The sequence below is a fragment of the Capricornis sumatraensis genome, chromosome 8 (assembly GCF_032405125.1).
Source record: "Capricornis sumatraensis isolate serow.1 chromosome 8, serow.2, whole genome shotgun sequence".
Taxonomy (NCBI): domain Eukaryota; kingdom Metazoa; phylum Chordata; class Mammalia; order Artiodactyla; family Bovidae; genus Capricornis; species Capricornis sumatraensis.
Window position 1 is genome coordinate 89,141,061 of NC_091076.1, and position 17,697 is coordinate 89,158,757.

General features: G+C 41.1%; 1 protein-coding gene across 2 annotated transcripts; it reads left to right on the forward strand.

Moving 5' to 3' along the window:
• Positions 1-1,376: 1,376 nt before the first annotated feature.
• MRPL45 (mitochondrial ribosomal protein L45) lies at positions 1,377-17,607 on the forward strand. 2 transcript variants are annotated; one of them, XM_068978190.1, is made up of 8 exons: positions 1,377-1,499; positions 2,370-2,547; positions 2,946-3,063; positions 6,593-6,691; positions 14,945-14,993; positions 15,894-16,043; positions 16,393-16,566; positions 16,931-17,606. In XM_068978190.1, the coding sequence occupies exons 1-8, from the start codon at positions 1,434-1,436 to the stop codon at positions 17,015-17,017; spliced, it is 921 nt and encodes a 306-aa protein (XP_068834291.1). In that variant the 5' UTR covers positions 1,377-1,433; the 3' UTR covers positions 17,018-17,606. The 2 variants fall into 2 exon arrangements, with proteins under 2 accessions (XP_068834291.1, XP_068834292.1); XM_068978191.1 differs by lacking the exon at positions 15,894-16,043 and having other exon boundaries at positions 16,931-17,607.
• The last annotated feature ends 90 nt before the right edge of the window (positions 17,608-17,697 follow it).

Below are 17,697 nucleotides of genomic sequence, written 5' to 3' on the forward strand. Positions count from 1 at the left end.
AGAAATAAATATATCTCACTTAAATGCTTAATATATTCTTTAGCATATACATATAACACCTAACTTCATATCACTGTTAATGTGTAATGCTATAGGTTCAAGGCTATGGCTAAGACTTGTGAGAAAATCCTTAGCTTTGAAGACTATATAGGTACTTTCCTGGCAGTCCAGTGGTTAAGACTGTGCTTCCACTGCAGACAGCATGAGCTCAATCCCTGCTTGGGGAACTAAGGTCCCACAAGCAAAAAATGTGTGTGTGTGTGTGTGTGTGTGTGTGTGTACACAGTATAGTCAAAAAGTAGAGATTTAAAACATCAGATCCCCAAATCCAAAAGTAATCTCCCTTTCCTTTGACAGTTGTAAGCATTTTACTTGGAACTTTGTAGCAATTGTACAGCTCATAGATCCCAACTCATTGCAAAATACCATAGGTAAGTGTTCAATAAATATTAATTGGCAGAATGAGATAAAAACCTAAGGGTAAGTATGCAAAGTGCTTATTATTTACCTGTGGTTACAGTACTGGATTTTCCAGGATGATCCCAACATGAATCCCTTAACCACTTAATGTTAAGAAATACAGTACAGTAGTCAGTGCATGGGTTCTGGAGTCAGACTGCTTAAATTTGAATCCCAGTTCTGCCAATTATCAGCTGTGTGACCTTAAATAAATTACGTACTAAATTTCGAGGCGGCACATCTTGTTGTTATATACAATATTACTCTTGTTTGTGATGAGGATTGAGTTAAAATATATAAAATACTCGGAAAATTGCCTAGCATCTGGTAAATGATTTCTAAGTATAAGTCATTTTTTGTTAATAAAACCTGTGCCTCTGTCCCCAAATGGCAAACAAATGCTTTTGTCAGTCCACGTGTTTTTTGCTTCAACAAACATAGTTGTCATTAATTTCCTTAATTCGATAGGATATTCTTCTGACGGTATAGACTGGGAAAATTAGAGCTCTGGCTAAGGTTACCCACCATATGGGATACAGACCCAGAAGCTAGCCATTTTCGTCTTTTCTAAGATCCAAGTAGGCACTGAAGAAAACACTTGTCTCAGAAGGGAAACACCTTTTCGTTCTTTACGGAATGGAAAAAAGGTGCAGCTTTGTCCCAAACCTGGAATGCAGTAGCTCCTGACCGTCAGAAACCTTGGTGCGCAGGCGCAGTTGTAGCTCCACGCTCTCCGCCGGGCGCGTGACAACCGTGCTTCCACCCTACCCACAACGCCATCTTACTGCGCTTGCGCAGCCCAACTCCACCTTCGCTCCCTCCGGAACGCGTACGTGCGCGTTCGCGCCTTTCACACTTGGCGGAGGGCGCGTGCCCTGGAAAATTCCACGCCCGAGCTAGCTCCGCCCTATGCGCCTTCTTTCCAGCCTCCGGCTCTTCACTGTTTCCTTCCCAGCTGCCTTTGCGTGAGCAAAATGGCAGCCCACTTGCCGCGGAGTTTGTCTTGCTTATCCAGGGCTGTAGGACGATGGTCTCGGCAGGTGGGTAGGGATGGGGTGGCTGGAAGTCTGGGGGCTGGAGGAGGACAGAGTAGAGGGAAATACTCATTTTACGGTTGTCCTTGGTGAACTTGGGCTATACAGATGGTGCCTAAGTAGGGAGCAGTTGAGGTAGGCGAGACACAGCTATGGCTGAGTGGAGAGAGCCTTCGTAGGGCTATCAGGGCGGGCAAGTTCTCGGGGATTAAGTTTCTCCGGTTTGCCCTGGGTCTCACTGGCGTACGGGTGTTAAATGGGAAAGAGGTAATGGTTTGGAAGGTGGTCTCGCTTCCCGTTGATTTTTTATAAATGTTCTAAATTGATTAGTAGCTGTAAAGGAGGGAGAATCGTTGCTGCTTCAACAAATTTCATGGTCAGCGAGAAAAGGGATCTGGCCTTTAAAGAGCTTATGGAGCTAGAACGACAAAATAAAGTTTACGTTGAGGCTCCCAATAGAATGAGCACAATGTAATCTGAGTAAATGTAGAGATTTCTGAGTTAAGGTAGAGCAGAAGAAAAGAGAGTACTGGGTTGGTGTTTAAGTTCCCCATCAGACTGAGCGTTCTTTCATCAGTCTGATCAACCTTGCTTCCATCAACTTTCATCAACTCTGCATTCTTGAGTTGGCATAGCCCTGTAGTATGAAAAGTACTAAAAGAAAGCCTTTAGTAAAGGTTGAGTGGTATTAGTAAAAGTTGCTTACTGGCTTTTAGTAAGAGACAGCTATAATTGTTAAGACAGAAACATTTACCCACGATGTGTGGCTTTATAATTGTTCCTAAGTCATTCTTTGGATGTGCCCTTTCTATCTTTGCTTACAGTTTGTATAAGATTTTTTCCCAGGTTACCTAACCTTTTTCTGCTATCTTCCAGCCAATCCTGATGACTCAGTTCTCAGCAGTAGTTCCAGTGAGAACTAAAAAACGTTTCACACCCCCTCCTTATCAACCCAAATACAAAACAGAAAAACAGTTCATAGAATATGCCCGGAAAGCAGGACTGGTCATTCCTCAAGAAAGTTTGGAACGTCCCATACATCTGGCCTGTACAGGTAAAGCCCTAACCCAGTCCCCTTCTGTCAAATGTCTTCTTGAAAAGTGGAATGATTTGGACTGTGAATGATAGCATTTAATTAACCCCCAAATCAGTTCAGCTTTAATAATTTGACACATTATATTTCATGAGGTCATCTTTGATGTTGTTTTCACAATATTCCTAGAAGACCAGGGTAAAATTTTTCCGTTTTGTACAAGAAGAAGCTAAAATTCTTTTGAAGACTAAAGATTATCTTACTCTACTTTTTCTAATCCTGCATGATTTCCTCTGCATGGAAAAAGTCTGTGGATAGTCTATTTTGTATCCAGGAGCCCTCCCAATTTTTTGTGACCTCAAGATGACTTTTTCTCAATCTTGCAATGCTTTCTTAGTTTTCTCCTTCTCTCTTCGCAGCTAGTATCTTTGATGCCTATGTTCCTCCTGAGGGTGATGCCCGAGTGTCATCTCTTTCTAAGGAAGGACTGGCACAGAGGACTGAGCGATTGAAGAAGAATGTGGCATCACAATTGTCGTAGGTATCTGAGACAGCTGGGAGTTAATATTAGAATAAAAATTTCTTGTTGCTACTTAATCCAGAGAGGCCATCTTGGATTAATTGTGTATAACTCCTTTTGACAGTATATTCTTTCCCTGTAATAAACTTAATGTATGATAGTATGGGCATTCTGAATCTTAGCATCTCAGCCTTGACTTGTCGTTTTTGTCACATCATTTAGGAAATTGACATTGAAGTATGTAGGACACTTTTTTGATCACATATTTAACAATTGAAAGTAGTAATAAGAGAGAGCATATTTATAAGAGAAATACCTGAGATTTTAAGAGAGTCAGAAAAACCAAAAAAGCTTAAGAAGACAGACCTGTTCTAGGGAGCTAACTGTGCTTTAGTTAAGGAGCAGAAGCCAAAACTGTCTTCTTAAAGAGATTTTCAGTATCTGTCACTCTGGCTGTGATTATATCTAAATTATAGGCTCTTTAAGGTTATATATAGATTTCTATGCGTAAATGTATTGAGTTACTGTCAGTTCTTCATGTGGCTACAACATTCCTCTAAATACAGATCTTATCATATCAACACCTCTGCCTCAGACTTCTTGTGGCTCCTTATTATCTGAAGAATAAAATATAGAATTTTTCAGTGGTATTCAGGTCTTTTAAAAAAATAATTCAGCTCTTACCTTTCTCTCCACCATTGTCTATTTCATTTTTCTCATCCTAAACTTCAACATTTCCAAACTAATTGCTAGTTCCTTGACAATTGCTGCGCTGCGTCTCTTTGCACATCCTTTCCTTTGTCTGAAAAATGTCTTTTTTCCTCAAGCATTGTGTCTGCTGTTTTTTGGGTTTTTTTAATATTTATTTTTGGCTGCAATGGCTTCTCTTATTGTGGAGCACGGCCCTACACTAGGCCCTACACCCCACACTACATGTGGGCTTCAGTAGTTGCTGTATGTGGGCCCAATAGTTACAGCTGCTGGGCTCCACAGCACTGTAGCTGTGGCGCAGGGGCCTAGTTGCCCTCAACATGTTGGATCTTCCCAGTCAGGAATTGAACTGGTGTCCCTTGCATTGCAAGGCGGATTCTTAACCACTGGACCACCAGAAAGCCCTGCCTTTTTTTTTTTATAATATACCCCTAGTTCTTCCCTCTCCTCTCCCCTCCCCCTTGGCAACCACAAGTCTGTTCTCTTTGTTTCTTTGTTGTTGTTCAACTGCTAAGTTGTGTCCAATTCTTTGTGTCCCCATGAACTGCAGGACACCAGGCTTCCCTGTCCTTCACTGTCTCCCAGAGTTTACTCATATTCACTGGGTCAGAGATGCCATCCAACCATCTCATCCTCTGTCGCCCTCTTTTCCTGCTCTCAATCTTTTTGAGCAGCAGGGTCTTTTCCAGTGAATCAGCTCTTCGCATCAGTTGGCCAAAGTATTGGACTTTCAGCTTTAGCATCAGTCCTTCCAGTGAATTTTCAGGGTTGATTTCCTTTAGAATTGACTGGTTTGATTTCCTTGCTGTCCAGGGGATTCTCAAGAGTCTTGTCCACAATCAAAAGCACCAATTCTTCAGTGCTCAACCTTCTTTATGGTCCACCTGTCACATCCATACGTGACTACTGGAAAAACCATAGCTTTGATTATGTTTGTCTTTCATAGATATGTTTCTGCCCTGTTTTTTTTTTTTTTTGGCTGCACCACTCAGCATATGAGATCTTAGTATACTGACCAGAGGGATCAAACCTGCACTTCCTGCAGTGGAAACTCAGAGTCTTAACCACTGGACATCACTGTGTTATATTTTAGACTGCACATATAAGTGATATTGTATGGTATATGTTTTTCTCTTTCTGACTGACTTTTTTAAGTATGATAATCTCTAGGTCTGCTTTTAATTTCTGTGTCTTCTTTTAAGCCTTCCCTGACTTTTTTTGGAGTTGCCTTTGTTATAACAGTATGCTTATTTTTACTGTCTCCAATAACTCTGTATTGTGATGATCTCCTCTCATGTATTTCTCTCCTGTCTTGTGAACTCTTTGGTGGAAGAGTTCATGATGTTGATGAACACAACACTTACTGTCTAGGGGAGGAGACCAGTTACTGATTGTACACACATAATTATAGTAGGGTGAAGTATGAGTGCCATGGAAACACAGGACGGGGAATGATAACTTTCCCCATCTGGGAGTTCAGAGTAGGCTTCTCTAAGAAAATGACATTTAAAGCTGGGATCTAAAGGGTTGCTTGGAGTTAGCTGAGTAGAGAAATGTGGTGAGGAATAGCATTCCAGGGAAACAAAACAAGGCTTTGAGGTGAAAAGAGTGTAAAGGAGTTGATTTTGTCAAATGCTTTTTCTCTGATCATTGACATGATAATGTGATATTTGTCCTTTATTGTATTGATATGGTATATTACATTAATTGATTTTTTAGTGTTAAGCCAACCCTGCATTCCTGGGATAAATTCCTCTGAGTTATGGTGTCCCTCATCCTCTTAATACATTTTTGGTAACACTGATTAGATCGGAATTCCCTGTTTACATTATTATAACTATGAAAATGCTGTTGACAGCTGAGTCATGCAGTACATTACTATTACATTTCCTTTCCTGCATAATAGTTTTTTATTTTCCTGGCATTAAGTGTCTTTTTTTCTCATTTCCTTGTAGAACCCCTGGTTGTGTTAATTTTCTCTCACTGTGTAGAAAACATTATGCTATCAATCTCATCATAAAGCCCTTCTGGAGCCTTCTTACCTTTTTCAGTCTGGATTGGTCACTCTTCAGGCTCACTGTACACTGTGGGATCTATTTTATCATCATCCTGCTAATCCGTTTGCCTTGCTCTTATATATAGTCCCTGTTTCCTGGATTTTATGTCTTTCTCCTTCATGGTACATTCAGTTATTTTGGTGGTACACGTTCCCTCGCAGCTTCCTGAGAAAGAGTGGAAGGTAAATAAATGAAATGTTGCAAGGCTAAGAAAAAGTCTTTCTTTTGGTCTCCGATTTCATTTATAATTTGCCCATAGGGCTTCCCTGGTGGTCCAGTTGTTAAGACTTCACACTTCCCCTGCAGGGGCCACAAGTTCAATCCCTGGTTGGAGAACTAAGAACCTGTCATGCTATGCAGTGTAGCCAAAAAAAATAATTTGCTCAGATACAGAATTCTGGACTGGGAGTCATTTTTTTCTCCATGAAAAATACTCCTCCATTGTCTTTCTAATCTTTCTAACTTCTGATGTTGCTAATTAGAAGCCCAATGTCTTTCTGACTCTTGAACCTCTGTATGAAACCTGTTTTTTTCTTCCTTAGTGCTTATAGGATATTTTCTTTGATGTCAAAATTCCAGAAATTCACTATGAGAAGCATTGGTTTTTCTTTAGAATAATTGATTTAACCGTAAGTTAGAAGGCTGAATTTATAGGACTTGGCACATTCAAAAAACCATTACTGAATAAATGGACAGACATTAATGGAGGTATAGTAAGCTGTTAAGTTATGGAAATTGAATGACATCTTTAAAATGATTCTCATGCTTAATTTTACAGAATCCGGAGGATAAAAGAAAGTGATCCTAATTTTAAAGTAAAGGACTTCCCTGAAAAAGCCCAGGATATCTTCATTGAAGCTCACCTGTGTCTAAACAAGTATGTGAACTCCCTGTCTTATACCCATTATGTTCTCAGCAGCTATTATTCTAGATGGTTTTTTTTTCCTTCAGGTAAGAATTCTAGAGTGAGAGACCTTCCTCTTTGGGAAATAATTGGAGCCTGGAGCTATCCTTGACTTCTCTCACTGCGTCTGGGAATTTTCACCATTTGGTCTGGCTCAGCTCTACTGGCAAGTGTTAGGAGTCTGCTTAATGGCAGCTGTTTTCACCCCACCTGATCCCTAACTCATCTTGATCCTTTCTGTGTGTTTGTCTTTTAGTCACTAAATCGTGTCCAACCCTTTGCAACCCCATGGACTCTAGCTTGCCAGGCTTCTGTGTGTTAAACTGTCTCTCAAAGTTTGGTCAGATTCATGTCCATTGGGTCAATAATGCTATCTAACCATCTCATCCTCTGTTGTCCTCTTCTCCTTTTGCCTTTAATCTTCCCCAATATCAGGGTCTTTTCCAATGAGTTGGCTCTTATCATCAGGTGGCCAACATATTGGAGCTTCAGCATCAGACCTTCCAATGTCTGATTGATCAGACCTTGCAGTCTGATTACTCAAGGTTGATTTTCTGTAGAATTGACAGGTTTGGTGTCCTTGCAGTCTAGGGGACCCTCAAGAGTCTTTTCCAGCATCACAATTCGAAAGCATCAATTCTTCAGCACTCACCCTTCTTTATGGTCCAACTCTCACATCCATGCCTGACTACTGGAGAAACTATAGCTTTGATTCCACGTACCTTTGTCAGAAAAGTGATGTCTCTGCTTTTTAATACGCTGTCTAGGTTTGTCATAACTTTTCTTCCAAGGAGCAAACATCTTTTAATTTCATGGCTACAGTCACTGTCTGCAGTGATTTTGGAACCCAAGAAAGTAAAATCTGTCACTGCTTCCACTGTTTCCCTTTTTGTCTACCATGAAGCTGTGGGACTGGATGCCATGATCTTAGTTTTTTGGATGTTGAATTTTCAGTCAGCTTTTTCACTCTTCTCTTTCATCCTCATCAAGAGGCTCATTAGTTCCTCTTCACTTTCGGCCATTAGAGTGGTATCATTTGCATATCTGAGGTTGTTGATATTTCTCCCAGCAGTCTTGATTCCAGCTTGTGATTCATCCATCCCAGCATTTCGCTTGATGTACTCTGCATAGAAGTATATAAATAAGCAAGGTGACAATATACAGCCTTATTGTATTCCTTTTCTAGTTTTGAATCACTGTTATCTCATGTCCAGTCTGTTTCTTCTTGACCTGCATACAAGTTTCTCAGGAGACAGGTAAAGTGGTCTGCTATTCCCACCTCTGAGAATTTTCCAGTTTGTTGGGATCCACATAGTCAAAGGCTTTAGCTTAGTCAATGAAGGAGAAGTAGATGTTTTTCTGAAATTCCCTTGCTCTGTCTATGATACAGCAAATGCTGGCAATTTGATCTCTGTTTCCTCTGCTTTTTCTAAACCTAGCTTGTACATCTGTAAGTTCTCAGTTCACATATTGCTGAAGCCTAGCTTGAAGACTTTGAGCATAACCTTACTAGCATGTAAAATGAGCACACTTGTTTGATAGCTTGAACATTCTTTGGCATTGCCCTTCTTTGGGATTGGAATGGAAACTGATCTTTTCCAGTCCTGTGGCCACTGCTGAATTTTCCAAATTGCTGACATACTGAGTGCACCGCTTGAACAGCATCATCTTTTAGAATTTGAAATAGCTCAGCTGGAATTCCATCACTTCCACTAGCTTTGCAATACTGAAATCAGATTGACTATATTCTTTGTAGCTGAAGATGGAGAAGCTCAATACAGTCAGCAAAAACAAGATCTGGAGCTGACTGTGGCTCATAATGAGCACCATATTGCAAAATTCAGGCTTAAATTGAAGAAAGTAGGGAAAACCACTAGGTCACTCAGGTATGACCTAAATCGATTCCTTATGAATTATACAGTGGAGGTGACAAATAGATTCAAAGGATTAGATCTGGTAGACACAGTGCCTGAAGAACTATGGACGGAGATTCATAACATTGTACAGAAGGTGGTGATCAAGACCATCCCAAAGAAAAAGAAATTCAAGAAGGCAAAGTGGTTGTCTGAGGAGGCATTACAAATAGTTGAGGAAAGAAGAGGAAAGGCAAGCAAGCAAGGGAAAGATACACCCAATTGAATACAGAGTTAAAGAGAATATCAAGGAGATAAGAAGGCCTTTTTAAACGAACAGTGCAAAGAAATAGAGGAAAGCAACAGAATGGAAAAGACTAGAGATCTCTTCAAGAAGATTGGAGATATCAAGGGAACATTTCATGCAAGTATGGGCACAATAAAGAACAGAAATCATATGGACCTAACAGAAGCAAAAGAGATTAAGGACAGGTGGCAAGAATAGACAGAAGAACTATATTTTAGAAAGTTAATGATCAAGATAACCACGATAGTGTGGTCACTCAGCTAGAGCCAGATATCCTGGAATGTGAAGTCAAGTGGGCCTTAGGAAGCATTACTTCAAACACAGCTAGTGGAGGTGATGGAATTCCAGCTGAGCTATTTAAAATCTTAAAAGATGATGCTGTTCAAGTCCTTCACTCGATATGTGAAGCAATTTGGAAAACTCAGCAGTGGCCACAGTTGAGTTGCTATTTTGTTATTGGGTTGCAGGAGCTCTTTATGTGTTCTGGATAGTAATCCCATGTCAGATATATGCTTTATAAATATTTTTTCCCATTTCATGTGTTTTTACTTTCTTGGTAGTGTACTTTGATAAAAGAGCATTTTAATTTTTGTTAAGTCCAAGTTACATGTTTTTTCTTTTGTTGCCTGAGTTTTTAGTGTCAAGTCTACAAATTGTTGCCAAATCCAGTGTCATGGAATTTTTCCCCAATGTTTTCTTCTAAGAGTTTTATAGATTTGGTTCTCACATTTTGGTCTTTGATCCCTTTTGAGTTAATTTTGCATATGCTGTAAAGTAAGCATCCAACTTCATTTTTTTAAAATAATATTGCCTGTGTATTTATTTGTTTATTTTGGCTGTGTGTGCTGGATCTTCTGTTGCTGTTCTTGGACTTTCTCTAGTTGCACCAAGCCAAGGCTACTCTTTGTTTTGGTGCCTGAGCCTGTCTTTGCAGTGGCATCTTCTGTTGCAGAGTAAGGGCACTAGGCACACCGGCTTCAGTAGCTGGGGCTTGAGGGCTGTAGAGTACGGGCTCAGTCGTGGCACACAAGGTTCATTGGTCCCAGGCGTGTGGAATCTTCTGGAACCAGGGATTGAACCAGTGTTGCCTGAATTGGCAGGCGGATTCTTAACCACTGGGCCACTAAGGAAGTCCCTGTGGTATACCTTTCTGATTCTTTTCTTTCCTTTTCTATCGATTTTTTAAAAATTAGTTTCTTAATGGTTACTTTGGGGATTAGAATTAGTATCTTAACAGTCTAGTTTGGATAATATCAAAGTTTCAATAGTGTACAAGCAGTCTGCTCCTATGTCTCTCTGTCCCTCCCCCTTTGCATTGTTACTGCCACTGATTATATGTTTATACGCTATATGCCCATAACGTACATTTGTAACCGATGTTTTATGCATGTGCCTTTTAAATCAAACAGGAAAAAAAATGAGGAATTACAGATCAGAAGTACAGGAATACTGGCTTTTATGTTTACCTATATAGTAACCTGTACCAGTGCTGATTATTTCTTCTTACTGCTTTAAGTTACTGTCTAGTATCTTTTCATTTAGGTCTGAAAAAGTCCTTTAGTATATCTAATAGGACAGATCTCCTGGTAATAAACCCTCTCAATTTTTGTTTATCTGAAAATATCTACAGTTCTCCTTCATTCTTTTTACTTTTTTTTTTTTCTTTTGCCATAGCTCATGGCATGTGGAACTTCCCCGACCAGGGATTTAACTCATGTCCCCTGACATGGAAGTGCATTAACCACTGAGCCACCGAGGAAGCCCTCTCCTTCATTTTTAAAAGATAGTCTTTCTATCTATAGAATTCTTAGTTGACAGATTTTCTTTTAGGCCTTTAAATATATCATCCCACTGCCTTTTGGCCTCCATAGTTTCTGATAAGACATCAACTGTAACCTTTTTAAGGTCTCTTGTATGTGACAAATTACTTCTCTTTTGTTGTTTTTAGGATTTTCTCTCTGTCTTTTGATTTTGACACTTGGCACTGTACTGTGTCTCAGTGTGGATTTCTTTGAGTTCATTCTTCTTGGAGTTTGTGGAGTTCCTTGAATATGAACATTCATTTCTTTTACCAGATTTGGAATGTTTTCAGCCATTCTTTCTATTCTTTCTCTTTTTGGCTACACTGTGCATTATGCGGGAACTTCCCTGACCAGGGATTGAACCTGTGCCCCCTGCAGTGGAAGCACAGACTCTTAACCACTGGGCCCTTAGGGAAGTTCCTTCAGCCAGTATTTCTTCAAATGTTTTTCTGCCTCCTCTCTTCTCCTTCCAGGATCCTATGTTTGTGTGTTCACGCACTTGACAGTGTCTTACAGGTACCTCAGGCCCTACTCGTTTTTCTTCATTTTTTTCTTCTTTTTGCTCCTTAGATTGGATACTTTGAATAGTTTTATCCTCAAGTTATGTGGCTGAGCTGGTAAAGAATCCACCTGCAATGTGGGAGACCTGGGTTCGATCCCTGGGTTGGGACGATCCCCTGGATAAGGGAAAGACTGCACACTCCAGTATTCTGACCTAGAGAATTCCATGGACTGTATAGTCCATGGGGTTGCAAAGAGTGGGACACAACTGAGCAACTTTCACTTGCTCCTTAGATTGGATGCTTTCAGTAGTTTTATCCTCCAGGTAACTGATCCCTTGTTTCTGCCTGCTCAGATCTGCTGTTCAACCCCTGTAGTGAATTTTTTTAAGTCTTTATTGAATTTGTTACCTTATTGCTTGCTTTTTTTTTTTTTTAATGTGTTGGGTTTTTGGCCAGGAGATAATGTGGGATCTTAGCTCCCCGACCAGGAGTTGAACCTGCGCCCCCTGCACTGGAAGGTGAAATCTTAACCACTGTACTGCCAGGGAAGTCCCTAACCCCTGTAGTGAATTTTTAATTTCTTTCACTGTATTTTGCAGTTCTAGAATTTGTTTGGTTCATTTTCATAATTTTTATCTCTTTACTGATGTACTTATTTCGTAGATTGTTTTAGAATTTCCTTTAGTTCTTTTTCCCTGGTTGCCTTTATCTCAGTGAGCACGTAGGACAGTTGATTTAATGTCTTTGGCTAATAATTCTAATGTCTGGGCTTCCTCAGGGATAGCTTCTGTCAAGAATTTTTTCTTGTAAGTGGGCCATAGTTTCATGTTTCTTTGTATACTTTGTAATTTTTTGTTGAGAATTGGACATTCTGAGTAGTATTATGTGGTAGCTCTGAAAATCAGATTGCTCTGCTCCTCAGAAATTGCTGACTTTGTTGATTAGTGCCACTGCCATCCATTTGTGACTTTTCCAAACTAATACTGCTAAGTGTGTATTCTTTGTTGTGGGTAGTAGTCATTGAAGTTTCCGTTCCATTATCTCTGCAGTCGGCCAGTGACCTGACAAAGATTTCCTAAATTATCTGACTGAATAAAAACAAAATAGGTGTTCTTTTCCCTTTATCCCTTTATATCTGTTGATGGGAAAAGCTGCTGCAGCCAGCAGGGCTGAAATAGTGGCATGGTTTGTGCTGGTCTCTCTGCCATCCACCAGACTGACCAGAATGTGCAAACTCAAATTTTGGAGGGGAGGGTCCCTGCTGCCTGCCCAAGTACCAGCCATCCACTCCAGAACACAGACCACTGTCCCACAGTCATGGCAGGGCTGAGGGAAAGAGGAGGGTAGGTGGTTTGTACATGTTCTTACATCCAGACTCATTGGCTTCTCCCTTCATCAGGCACTCCCCTGGTTGTTACAAGTATCCAGAGTTCTGAGATTTTGTTTTTCTTATTTATCAGTTATTTCAATGAAGGGATCCAGCCCTAGTGCTTCCTGGTCTGTCATTTTGCTTGATGTCTGTGTCTGTTGATTTTGCTAAGTTGATTCCAGGTCTGTTTTGTAGTGTTGATGATGGAGTGTGTTTCTTCTGAGGGAATTCCAGACAACGTAAGTTATGAATATGCTCCCAGGGAGGTTTTCTCTGTGTGTTTCTGCCAGATCCTCTAGGGATAGCATTGGCAAGGTATTAGTTTTTATGTTAATTTCTTAGTTTAGGAATTCTTGCATCATAGAGATACTGTAAATTTTGTGTCTACATCTGAGTATAATGTGTACTTAGGGCTTTAATTTTTCAGTTTTCATGGGGTTTTTTTGGTTGTTGTTGTTTTTTAGATTTTTTTTTCCCCCTCCTCAGAGCTCTAGACAGAGGGAAGCTTTGTCTCTAGGTTGGTGGACTATTTTTGTAGTTTCCTTTTCCTGCAGCTGCCAGACTCTTTTGAGGGTCATAGCTTTATACAGGGATTTCAATTCCAACTCCCTGTCCTTCCAACATCCTGGGTTTTAGGAAAAGTCAAGCTCTAGCCATCAGATCCTATTTCTGGATCCCTAAATCATCTCTTACCTGGTTGTGGTATCAGGTTATGTTCTTTCCATTCTACTTTTAATTCCCTCTTCCTCTCTGGCACCTATGGACTTAGCTTCCTTTCTCGTGTACTACTCTAGAGATTTAAAAATGTGTGTGTCTGTGTTTATTATATTCTGCCCAACCTTTCTGGATGTTTACAGTGGGAGGGTAAATTTTATTGCAAACTTACTTATAGGATAAGTTCTATTACAAAATATGGAGTCAGCTCATAAAAGGAGGAGTTTATTTCTACTGAAGATTTCTAGGCCGGGAGGTGAGAGAGGGGTTCAGGATTGGGAACTCATGTATACCTGTGGCTGATTCATGTCAATGTATGGCAAAACCAATACAGTAGTGTAAAGCAAAATAAAGTAAAAAAAAAAAAAAAAGATTTCTAGGCCAAGATAGTGATGAGGAAGAATTCATTCAGAGGTGCCAGGTGTGGTGGTTGTGGTATCTGTCACCACAACTTGGTCTAGTCTAGTCTAGAGCTACAGTGAGGGGAAGTGACTCAGAGTCTTTTTTATTTGGAATAGAAGTGGAAGTGAAACAAACAGAACTAACCTATCACCCACTCTGGCATTAGAGACACAATTTTTCAAAGAGCAAGACTTTAACCACTCAGGAAGTGTTAAATTGCAGAAGACAGAAAAAAAGCAACAACAAAAAAATAAATTGCAGGAGAAAGTCATGAATGTATATCTGAAAGAAACCAATCTGTGGTCTTAGGTTTACCTGAAGTTAGGAACCCTCCTAAAATCTTAGATGTACAGGAGCTTGGGTTGGTTGGCTCATTTTCTTACTGAACAGAATCAGCATAACTTGGTCACTCTGGCAGCCACAAAGATGGGATGGAGGGACAGTTTGTGTGGAAAGGACCAGAAATGACAAGTGGTTATCTTTTATTTTTTCCAAACCTTGAGCTTTTTATTTTGTATTGGGGTATAGCCATTTAATGGAAGCCGTTGACTTCTCTGGTGGCTCAGACAGTAAAAGCGTCTGCCTACAATGTGGGAGACCCGGGTGGGATTCCTGGGTCAGGAAGATCCACTGGAGAAGGAAATGGCAACCCGCTCCAGTACTCCTGCCTGGAAAATCCCATGGACGGAGAAGCCTGGTAGGCTAGAATCCATGGGGTCGCAAAGAGTCAGACACGACTGAGCGACTTCACTTTCTTTCTGTAGCTGTTTAACAGTGTTGTAGTGTCAGATGAACAGTGAAGGGACTCAGCCACATTGGTTATATCTTGGCTAGGTTCAAGGACGAAAGTTAAGAAATAAAGCTAAGCAGTTGGTATTGATGAGGTATCCATGGTAAAAGGAGATAAGTTGAGCTTTTGATTATTGTTTGTGTTGAATCTTGTTCCAGCTTAGAACAGAAATCAGTCCCCATGTCTCAGTGAGGGTCTCTTACCCAACTCAAGGATATATATAGTAATTTCAGAGAAATTTCTTTCTGCTCCTGAGATTCAGACATAAATTTGCACTGCTTTTATAGCTCATGGTTTTCTGAGAAATTACGTTATTCTTTATCTTTGTGTCTCTAGGACTTAGTATATTACCTGGCTTATAGTAGGTGTGCAGAAAATATTTGTAAAAATGAAGGGAATAGTTTTCCACTTTCAGGGCCATTTTCAACGTTCATATAGAGTATCATAAAAGCAGTAGTCAGTGATATAAATTTCTTTCCTTTTTAGCTCAGACCATGACCGACTTCATACCTTGGTAACCGAAAACTGTTTTCCGGTAGGTTCTCATCTTCCTTAGAATTGGGGGATGCCTGAGTAGACAGATTCTAGATAGCACCTCAGTTTTCTTAAGGGTCAGTTTTGAGAGTACAGGAAGTTTAAGGCAAAAGGCCAGAGTTCATTATGTTTGGCTGCATGGTAGTGGCTTGATATGGAGTCTGGTAAAGGCCGTGCAGTTGAAGATAGAGGAGGTCCCTGAGCAAGCAGTACTAAGACTACAGATCCTGAGGTGAGGGGATGGTCACGTTAGGCCAGCCCTGCACATGCCTGTGCTACAATAAGGGACTTAACAGTGTGCATGAGGCTTACACTGTGGTAACAAGGGTGCTAGGTACTCTGGGAGACTCCTGACTATGAGGACTTTGTGGTTTAGTTAGAAACTCAAGAATAAGAATTTCAGTTGCTCTCAGTTCTGCCTCATCTCCTCAGGCACAAGCATAGCTATCCTAGTCTAAGCAGGTTATTAACCTTTATAAAAATCTATAATTCCTATAAAAGCTGCAGAAAGGTAAGAGGAAAAAAACAAACGTGCAGCCAACAGAAATGCATGCAATAGTGAGCAGATTATGAAAGTGTGTGGGAGGGATAACATATTAGGTAAGCTGGCAGTTTGGAATGAGGTCTTCATTGATTTGGAGAAGGGTCCTCCAGATGGTAATTGGCTCTTGAGTCATGATTTAGAAAGGAAAAGAGAGTTGTTGTAAGGTGAGCTGGAGCAGTAGCTTAAGCAAAATTTAGAAAAGTGAGACAGTAAATAAGCACCATAACGCATTTGATGGGAAACGTTGCATGTTGACTGTGGCATTGCAAGAAGAGGAAGCATGGAAATAAGCACCCACTTCCGTAAGGGGGCGGGGGGTGTGGGCAGGAATCCAGTTGAACTCTTCTCTGCCCTCAGGACATGGTCTGGGACATCAAATATAAAACTGTCCGCTGGAGCTTCGTAGAATCTTTAGAGCCACCCCAGGTGGTGCAGGTTCGCTGTTCGAGTCTGGTGACCCAGAGCAACGCGTATGGCCAGGTCACCGTCCGCATGCATACCCGGCAGGTAGAGGCACCACTCTGCTTTCCTCCCAGCTTTTCTTCACTCTCAGGTTGAGCACCTACCTCTGAGTCCTGGGTATAAGTTCTAAGGAAAGGCTCACCATGGTCTTCCTTGCCTTGTCACTGCACCCTTCCCACTGCTGTATGTTAGCTGCGAACCCAGGTATGGGGATATTATTCCCTCCCCTTTCTGGGATCCCTCCTACCTCCTTCCACTCCCTCCACCCTGACCGCACTCCCCACCCAGTCAAAAACCCTCTAAGAGTAAAGTGTCAGTGGTTGATTGGTTAGTCTGGATTCAGAATTAAACAACTCTGAGGGCTAACCAACTTGATGTGCTTTCATCTTTGCAGACTCTGGCCATCTATGACCGGTTTGGCCGGTTGATGTATGGACAGGAAGATGTGCCCAGGGATGTCCTGGAGTATGTTGTCTTTGAAAAGCACCTGGCAAATCCCTATGGCAGCTGGAGAATGCATGGCAAGATCATTCCCCCATGGGCACCCCCTAAGCAGCCCATCCTTAAGGTGAAGCAGCTCACATGGTTTAAGGTGTGCTAAGTTACTTGAGTCTTAGGTCCAGCTCTTTGCGACCCCATGTACTGTAGCTCACCAGGATCCTCTGTCCATGGGATTATCCTGGGAAGAATACTGTAGTGTGTTGCCATGTCCTCCTCCAGGGAATTTTCCCCACCCAGGAATTACCACTAGGGCCACCTAGTTTAAGACATGGCATCCTCAGCCACTCCTGTTGGGCACCTCCTAGTGGAGAGGGAAGGTGATGCAGCCCCAGGAAGAGGAATCCTTTAGGGATAGGCCTGGAGGCAGGTGTGAATCTCTTAGGTAAACCATGGCCTTGGATAGGAGATAACTCAGCTTCCTGCTCTTTCAGACGGTGATGATCCCTGGCCCCCAGCTGAAACCTGGGGAAGAGTATGAAGAGCTGCAAAGAGAGGCCCATAAGCCTCAGCTAGTGTGACGGCAAGAATGACTCCTGGGGTAAAGCATGGGTGATGAAGCAACTGGAAGCTGTGAAGTCTGGGTGTCTGGAAGCTGTGAAATCACCTGTCTTTCTTCACGCTGTAGAAAGAACTGCCTTTGTTCTCTTACCCTGCTTGGGTCTTTTAAGCAGTCTTATCCTCAATAACAACTGCTGCTGGTTGGACCCTGGTGGGTTGGTTCTATGCACAGCAATGGCTCCGCTTCTTTTTTTCCATCTTACATCTAGTTTCTAACTCCAGATGAAAGACGGTGTGTTTCAGAGAACATGATACCGGCTTGCCCATAGCAAGAACTGTCAAGAGCAAACTGGCAGGACTTTCTAATTACAGGGCAGGGATCAGAGTTGGAAATAAAACACTATCAAGTATTAGACAAATTGTGGGTTCTCTACATTTCTCCTGGTTCAGGCTGGAAGTGGACAAGCCTTCAGATGGTAGAAGTGGAAGTTAACTGTGACTGATGTGACTTATAGGAAATCCAGACTTGAGAACAATAATTAGTGTTTATAAAAGTGATGTCATTTAAGAGGGTCTCTTCTCATACACTGATTCAGTAAATCAGTATCTGTATTTCACAAATGAATGTAAATCCAAAGAAATCATTTAGTCTTCAGCTTTTGGATTTTGTTCTTAATTATCGACTGTATCCTGATGTAAT

Coding starts and splice junctions, on each gene's coding strand:
- MRPL45 (XM_068978190.1), top strand. CDS start 1,434: ATGGCAGCCCACTTGCCGCGGAGTTTGTCTTGCTTATCCAGGGCTGTA. Junction 1,500..2,369: donor TAGGACGATGGTCTCGGCAG/GTGGGTAGGGAT, acceptor GCTATCTTCCAG/CCAATCCTGATGACTCAGTT. Junction 6,692..14,944: donor GCTCACCTGTGTCTAAACAA/GTATGTGAACTC, acceptor TTTCCTTTTTAG/CTCAGACCATGACCGACTTC.